The 8,353-nt window shown below is 39.6% G+C and overlaps 2 protein-coding genes and 1 pseudogene across 2 annotated transcripts; 2 read left to right on the top strand and 1 right to left on the bottom strand.

Moving 5' to 3' along the window:
• Positions 1 to 485: 485 nt before the first annotated feature.
• LOC120144053 (non-specific phospholipase C1-like) lies at positions 486 to 4,173 on the top strand. The gene is made up of 4 exons (XM_039158208.1): positions 486 to 522; positions 1,365 to 2,279; positions 3,256 to 3,432; positions 3,721 to 4,173. The coding sequence occupies exons 1-4, from the start codon at positions 486 to 488 to the stop codon at positions 4,035 to 4,037; spliced, it is 1,446 nt and encodes a 481-aa protein (XP_039014139.1). The 3' UTR covers positions 4,038 to 4,173.
• A 388-nt stretch (positions 4,174 to 4,561) lies between these two features.
• LOC120144096 (ammonium transporter 1 member 3-like) lies at positions 4,562 to 6,018 on the top strand. Its single transcript, XM_039158249.1, has one exon. It carries the CDS (start codon positions 4,585 to 4,587, stop codon positions 5,971 to 5,973), a length of 1,389 nt encoding a protein of 462 aa, XP_039014180.1. The 5' UTR covers positions 4,562 to 4,584; the 3' UTR covers positions 5,974 to 6,018.
• Positions 6,019 to 6,222: 204 nt separating this feature from the next.
• On the bottom strand, positions 6,223 to 7,376 carry LOC120144098 (annotated as a pseudogene).
• Positions 7,377 to 8,353: the final 977 nt, after the last annotated feature.

The raw sequence follows: 8,353 nt of genomic DNA, 5'->3' as shown, positions 1-8,353 counted from the left end.
AGTTTAATCCCTTTTTGTAGTTTGTTTTCCGATGTATTTAGATATGTTTGTATCTACCTTTTATTTGAGTTTATTTGGTTAGGTTTTAAACATTTTCCTTATATGTTCCTTGTGATCTTAAGTGGTTAGTCTCTTTTTGTTAATGATTATAGAAAAATGTTCTTTTTAAATGTTTTAATTTACGATTATGATTATAAATTTCTATTGTAATTTGAATATTTTATAATTTTATTATAACTAGCCATTTCTATCTTGTAAAAAGAAAAAATAGTTGATAGATGGATTGGAAAAGATTAATTCAACCTTCATAATAAAGTTTTGGGTAAATTGCACATTGAAGACCTAAACTATTAGTTTTATTTCGTTTTATTACCTAAATTTTTATTTGTTTCAAAATCATACTTAACGTTTACTTTTTATTTCATTTTAATACCCGCCGTTAAAAACCTAACCAGATGCGGGGCTAGGCATGATCAATGTGCGCGATGGAACATGGCCCCAGAATAGCAAGGTCCCCAAAAGGTTCATAATGAGGTTATTGATATTACCGTAGATGATTAAACTATAAAAAAGGAGCCCAAAAAAACTTTGTTCGAAGGAAGATATGAGAAATACCAATAATTAGTACTATGCTACAGCTGTAAAGTTTATCTCATTTTTTTGGGTTTAACTCACTTTACGAAAAATTGCCTCTTTTTAAGAATTTATACAGGGCCTCCAACGTCCTATCCCCCAACCCTGAACCTAACACCTTCATGTGATATTTTTTATGGGTAAATTGTATCATTCATCACTTAACTATTTTTTCACTCCTATTTTGATCACTAAAATTTAATTTTTTTTTAATTTTAACTACTCAACTTTTAAATTGCTCATGTTTTATTCACTTTAATTTATTTTATTAAATTAAATTTCAATGATTAAAATAGAAGTGAGAAGATAGTTAAATGATGAATGATGTAATTTACTCATAAAAAATGTCATATTATAACAGTTTTGCTAGATTTTTAACGGATAGTATTAAAACGAACTAAAAATAGATGCTAGATATAATTTGAAATAAATGAAAATTTAAGTACTAAATAAAAATAAAAATAATAGTTTATGTGCTAAAGTTTTTACGTGTTTAATGAAGTAATCAGAAAGTCAAAGCAGATGGATACAAACAAGATAAAAAAATTGACCACGTGGCATTTGTGGTTCTTTCAAAACCCAGAAATGAAATGAGTAACAGAACAAATCTTCTTTTTAAAACACAACAGTTTCGTCTTCTACCAAATAACTCCAAAAAGGATTATATACGACACCGTACGCCGACAGCCGCAACCCTGTTTTTCCGGTCAACGGAATATGAGTCCCAACAGGCGAATACCCCGGCCTCTCTGGCAAGGAGTCAAACCCACTCAATACCACCGACCCGAACTCCCCCTATATATCTGTCACCGACGATGCTCTCTTCGTAGATTCGGACCCAGGTCACTCTTTTCAAGCGATCCGAGAACAGATTTTTGGGTCGAATGATAGCTCGGCTGACCCAGCTCCGATGAACGGCTTTGCCCAGCAAGCGGAGAGCATGGGTGAAGGAATGAGCAAAACCGTGATGAGTGGATTTAAACCGAGTCGATTACCGGTGTACTCAAAGTTAGCGAACGAGTTCGGCGTTTTCGACCGGTGGTTCGCTTCGGTTCCCGCCTCGACTCAACCGAACCGGTTTTACGTTCATTCAGCTACATCGTTTGTAGCGATGAGTAATGTGAGGAAAGACCTCGTCAATGGATTCCCCCAAAAGACGATTTTCGATTCGTTGGACGAAAATGGCCTCAGCTTCGGCATTTATTACCAAAATATCCCGGCTACCCTTTTCTTCAAAAGCCTCAGGAAATTGAAGTTCTTAATCAAATTCCACAGTTATGCTTTGAAGTTCCGCCTCCACGCGCGGCTCGGGAAGCTCCCGAATTACGTGGTGGTGGAGCAACGCTACTTCAACGTCAATTTGTTCCCGGCGAACGACGATCACCCGTCGCATGATGTGGCGCTTGGGCAGAAGTTTGTGAAGGAGGTGTACGAGATACTGAGGAGTAGTCCCCAGTGGAAAGAGATGGCTCTTTTGATTACTTACGACGAGCACGGAGGGCTTTATGATCACGTGCCGACTCCGGTCTCAGGTGTGCCTAACCCGGACGGAATAGTGGGACCCGACCCGTATTATTTCAAGTTCAATAGGCTTGGTGTTAGGGTCCCTACTCTATTGATCTCTCCCTGGATCGACAAGTCCACCGGTAAGTCCTTTTCTTTTCTTTTCGTTTCTTTCAAAGAACAAATTAGTTTAAATTTTCCTTTTCCTAATTGTGTTGATTTTTGTTTTCTTTTGCTGTGCCAGTTAACTGTTGATTAAACACTAGCAGGAAATCAAAGATAAAACTAATATAATTCTAATTAAAGGAAATGGAAAATGTTGTCTTTAAGGTTTGGTTGGAAGTTTATCTCTTTAATGGTTTTGCGTAGAAGTATGCTTTAAAATTGTCTTTTATTGATAATTGAGAGCACATTGCTATGCTTCTAATAATACTATGTTTTAGGTGGGATATTTTTGCGTCTTTATATTAATAGTTGACTATTGAGGATAACTATTTAGTTGAATAAGTTGGTTCGGGGTGAAATCAAATTGCTAGCTTAGTTTTTTTGTTGATATCTGGTGAAATCGAGTTTGATTTCTCCTTGATGCCTTGCTGTTAAGTACAATGTTTGTTGAGGTGTGGTTGGGGCGAGCATGTTGGGTTTGAGATGGGTCACTTTGGGTTATTGCAGATAGCAAGTTCTTGACTTCTTGGAGTCTATTTCTGGTCGATAAATTGTTTCGGAATTGGTTTTCACTTGCTAATTCTTGTTGATATGCGAAAATCGTAGCTTCAACTTATGTTGAACACACAAAACATGGCATCTTACCTATAGGATAAATGAGGAGTATCAACTTTATAAGAGAGAAAAGACATTTGAGCATTCAACCTGAAGACAGTTTGAAGTTGAACCCTTATTCAGTAGGTCCAGCCATCCTTTATATCGATGTAAAACGAATAAAGTCATTGTTCTTGTTCTTTGGTTTTCGTTATGAATTGACATTTGAGTAATGCATGTCCCAAAACAAGCTTCCCATTGTCGTTCTACGTCATTTCTTGGCTTGCTTTCTCTGTTTTTTACTATATGACGCAATTCTGGTCCTTTCATCTGTTTAACTCATCTTTGTTTTGGTAACAGTGATCCATGAACCAACTGGACCAACACCATTTTCGCAGTTTGAACATTCTTCCATCCCTGCAACAGTGAAGAAGCTTTTCAACCTGAATTCAAATTTCCTGACAAAGAGGGATGTGTGGGCTGCAACATTCGAGAATTATTTTAACCTGCGGAGTACTCCTCGTACTGACTGCCCTGGTATGTTCAAATTTCCCTGATCACAGAGTTGGATTTTCTTTGCAAAATGCTTTTGCACTTTGTTAATCCATTGACTTCCGATCAAATATATCCATGGAATATGGTCCCCCTTCATCCTTGTAGGCCTCTCGACGAAGTAAAGCAAGAAAAGTTAATAATTGATGGTGCAGTATGACTACCATATTGACTATTGAAAGCTTATCTTGTCTCGGAATTGTCAGATGTAGAGTTCAACTGCTTGTACTTCGCCTGAAATAGTTTATAATATATTCTGGAATTTGGATGCAGAAACACTTCCCGAGGTAACAACATCACTGAGGCCATGGGGACCAAAAGAAGACGCTATCTTGTCGGAATTCCAAGTTGAACTCGTTCAGCTTGCATCACAACTCAATGGTGATCATGTCCTCAAATCTTACCCATATATCGGGAAAAGCATGAGAGTAGGTGAAGCCAACCAATATGTAGAGAATGCAGTCAAGAGGTTCCTGGAAGCTGGAAGAGCTGCTATAAGAGCTGGAGCTAATGATTCCGCAATCGTAACAATGAGGCCTTCACTTACCAGTCGAATTGAAGATAGGAGCCAATACGTCGAAGCCTATTAGTCCTATACAACTATCCCCGCCCCACTGTAATATAAATCTAGATTATTATATCTACACGTATAGCAAATATCCCAAGTATACTAGCATAAAAAAACTTAATATCAATGACTTAAGCTGTAATTATTCATATATTATCCATGTAACCTTACAATTATGTTGCATGTTCCTTAATGACATAATGCAAGGTAGTATATGAATATTTTGGGTATAAGGTAGTTTTTGTTCGAAATTTTTCTTAGTCATTGACAATACACGTATACATTATAGATGCAACTGTCTGAACAATATTTTTTATCACTAGTATTTTGGCAACTGGCGTTGCACCAAGTTTAACATCAATAATAATCCAAATCCCAAGATGGCAATTTGCAGCCCCAAAATCCAAAATTGCCCTCAACCAACCACAACTCCACGGGCATATCTACCATTCAAAGAATCACAAGTATATCCAAAGCTACGAGCTAGTGGCACTATATCTTCCCTTTTCCATTAGGACCAACCGATACTACTATCATCTCATCTTCTCACTTGTCACTGCCTCTCTCCAATGATCATGGAGATCAGTTGGGAGCAAAGTGTCACCTATTCTATCAACACCATTTACCTTCTATTTTCTGCTTACTTAGTCTTCGTCATGCAGCTTGGCTTTGCCATGCTCTGTGCTGGTTCAGTCCGTGCCAAGAATGCCATGAACATTATGCTCACTAATGTTGTAGATGCCGTCGTCGGTAGCATCTCTTACTATCTCTTCGGCTTTGCTTTCGCATTCGGAGACAACTCCAACCCTTTTATTGGCACCAACTTCTTTGCCCTTAAAGATGTTCCTAATACTTCATTTGACTACTCTTTCTTTCTTTACCAATGGGCTTTCGCCATTGCAGTTGCAGGGATTACCAGTGGGTCAATAGCTGAGAGAACCCAATTTAGTGCTTACTTAGTTTTCTCATTTTTCCTTAGTGGGTTCGTTTACCCTATTGTGGCTCATTGGGTTTGGTCATCAAGTGGGTGGCTCAGTGCTAGTTTAAGCAATCCACTGTTTGCTTCTGGTGCTATTGATTTTGCAGGGAGTGGCGTGGTGCATTTGGTTGGTGCAGTTGCTGGGTTTTGGGGTTCATTAATTGAAGGTCCAAGAGTGGGTCGGTTCGATGCTTTTGGCAAGCCTATTCAGATGCGTGGCCATAATGCAACGCTAGTGGTTCTCGGAACGTTCTTGTTGTGGTTCGGTTGGTTCGGGTTCAATCCAGGCTCATTCGATAAGATTCTCGTGGCCTATCCAAGTACAACGAATCAAGGTAATTGGACCGCCATTGGTCGGACAGCGGTCACAACAACATTAGCCGGATCGATGGCTGGAATTGTAACGTTGTTCAGTCGAAGACTACTAGTGGGCCATTGGGATGCACTCGATGTGTGCAACGGAGTGTTAGGCGGGTTCGTCGCGATAACATCAGGCTGTGCAGTTGTTGAGCCGTGGGCTGCTATCGTTTGCGGTTTTATCGCAGCTTGGGTCTTGATTGGGCTAAATATCCTAACACTTAAATTGAACTTTGATGACCCATTAGAGGCTACACAATTGCATGGGGGATGCGGTGCTTGGGGTTTGATTTTCACTGGCTTGTTTGCCAAAGAGGAGTTTGTGATTCAAGTCTATGACTCAGTCGACACCGGCGTGGTTCGACCCCATGGACTATTCACGGGTGGGGGCTGGGAATTGCTCGGTTGCCAAGTGATCGAACTTTTGGTGATAGCTAGCTGGGTAAGTGCAACAATGGGACCCGTATTCTATGCTCTTCATCGACTGAGGATACTGAGAATATCAGTGGATGAGGAAATTGCAGGACTGGATATTTCCAGACATGGCGGATACGCTTACAATGCTCATCACGATGAAGATCAACCTCGCTTTTATGCAGATTATTTGAGAATGCAAGATTAGTCATAAGCTTATAACCATTGTATCAATCATGTCATTGTATTTTAATTTAATCTTTCAAAGATCATTGGTATTATTGTATCGGTTCGGGTCAAATTTAAAAATTTGATTTATCGTCAGTTAAATCATTTAGTTCCGCACAAAGTTTCTAAAAGATAGGAGGATCATAGTTTGAAAGACTATGTTTCTAAAAGATAGGAGGATCATAGTTTGAAAGACTATGTTTGGATATCAGCTGCTCAACGGAATTAGAAGCATAATTTGTCCTCACGACGGTCCATATCGGCGATGCCTCTGCTGATAAGAACACAGAGCCTCGACGAACTCTTCTTTCCAGAAATCAGGCCAGAGTTGTTGAGCAAAGAAGAGCTCGGTGTAAGCCAATTGATACAACAAGAAGTTGCTGACCCTGTATTCACTGCTGGTTCTTATTAACAAATCCGGGTATGATACTTCGTACATTTAGTTTCTAGCTCTTGCTTTTCGATTAAGCTTTCGTTGATGTCCGCTAGTTGAATTTGGCCATCTTTTACTCTCTCGGCTATGCTCCGGCGTGCTTGTACAACGTCGTACTTATCGCTGTAGCTGATTGCAACGATGAGTTGGAGTCGGGTGTTGTTTTTCGAGGTCTCCTTGACTTCGTTGATAAACTTTTGCAGCGATGTGGGAAGCTGTGATGAATCCCTTGGTACTCGAATTCCATCTCTGTTACAAACAACACATGACATCAGATATTTGACTTACCACATACTAATTTACGACGGTAATTGAAACAAACACATTGTTATGATTTTCAAAATTATCGGAATATTACAATTGCATAAATGCATAATTGCTTTTTTTTTTAATTTACATAATAACGATCACCACATTCGCAATCAACACGGAACCTCTTGACATTGAGCCATAGCCATACTGTTTGTCTAAAATTACCTTAGATAGCACTCCATCTCTGACTTGAACGATCTCTCAAATAAACTCAGCAAGAAACTAACCTCCATCTGCACTTCAACTACACCCCAATGAATATTCATGACTGTTTGAGGAATAATGAGTATATAATTAATTACCTTGGGACGAATCCAATTCTCGGAAGAGAAAGCGAAGACGGTTACAACCTGAATCACCCATTGACGACATAGCTTCACCATCTTCCTCAACGACTTTACAGCCGCTTCGTGCCCGGCTGATGTCCGCAATCCCCGCTGCCGAGCCCACCTCCTGTTCCCGTCCATTATCATCGCAACGTGCTTCGGCATCAACTCCATGTTCATCCCCTCCGGAAGCTCTGCCTCTTTCTCCACCAGAGAATCCCGCCCACCCGATAGGTCAGTGGTAGCCGCTTGTAGTTTATAGTGATATCGTTTGGGAAGAGAATAAAGAAGGCCCATTCGGTTCCAACCGGGTTTTGGTATGCTCTTGGTAGGGATTAATAACAGTTTATACTGCTTTTCCGCTTTTTGGTTCTGGTTTCATGAGTACCAAAGAAATATGTGAGAATATTCGGACGCAAGTGGAGAAGGTTGGTTGGCAGAGATTAATTTGATATCCTATGCATATTCCAAAGCATAGTTTGATTGTTTGGATAATCATATTGAATAGTGAAGATACTAATTTTTTACCCATATTATAAATATTATTATTATTGTTATTATTATTATTATTATTATTATTATTATTATCATATATTATTATATATTATTATTATCATATTATTATTATTATTAATATATATTAAAATACATATATATAATAAATAAAAAATATATGGCCCAACCAGTTAACTCAAATACAATGGCCCAAATCCATTCAGAAACCCTAAACCCAGATTAGAGTATGATCTCTAACCCTAGCTGCCTCATCATCACAGCCGTTGGATCTGAGAGATCCAACGGCCCACACTCATCCAGCACAAACCCTAGGGTATGATACCCTAGGGCCACGCGGCCGCCGGTGTTGTTGCTTCCAGAAGACTCCACCGCCACACCAACGTTCCAGCTTCTACCACGTCTACCAAAGACTCCAGAAGACCGGCCGTAACCGCACACGTCTCCCCCAAACGGTGAGTCACCACTGGGAGTCCGGTGACTCGCCGAAGGGTATTCTTCAGACCGGTCCGATGACCACACCGGTGATGGCTATAAAGCCATCACCCCATCTGCGAGCAAAAAAAAAGAGACAAAGACAGAGCCGGAAAAAAAAAAAAAAAAAAACAGAGAAAACAATATAAAAAACTACTATCAACGATCTCAGTCAACATCTCACAACCAGCAACAAAAAATAGAAGAAAAAGGAGGAGAGAAGCTTACCGAGGAAGCCCTGATCACCGGATCTCACCGAAACCTTCGAAACACCGAAGGTAATTTTGTAGATTTGCTCCGAT

The sequence above is a fragment of the Hibiscus syriacus genome, unplaced genomic scaffold (assembly GCF_006381635.1).
Source record: "Hibiscus syriacus cultivar Baekdansim isolate YM2019G1 unplaced genomic scaffold, ASM638163v2 tig00110879_pilon, whole genome shotgun sequence".
In the NCBI taxonomy this organism is placed as follows: Eukaryota; Viridiplantae; Streptophyta; class Magnoliopsida; order Malvales; family Malvaceae; genus Hibiscus; species Hibiscus syriacus.
The sequence above is the reverse complement of the archived record's forward strand: the minus strand, read 5'-3'. Positions and strand labels throughout refer to the sequence as shown.

Bases quoted from the DNA above. Each gene is read 5' to 3' on its own strand.
- LOC120144096 (XM_039158249.1), top strand. From the start codon at position 4,585: ATGATCATGGAGATCAGTTGGGAGCAAAGTGTCACCTATTCTATCAAC.
- LOC120144053 (XM_039158208.1), top strand. From the start codon at position 486: ATGGAACATGGCCCCAGAATAGCAAGGTCCCCAAAAG. The intron at 2,280-3,255 runs GTAAGTCCTTTT...TTTTGGTAACAG, and splicing joins CTGGATCGACAAGTCCACCG to TGATCCATGAACCAACTGGA. The intron at 3,433-3,720 runs GTATGTTCAAAT...ATTTGGATGCAG, and splicing joins TCCTCGTACTGACTGCCCTG to AAACACTTCCCGAGGTAACA.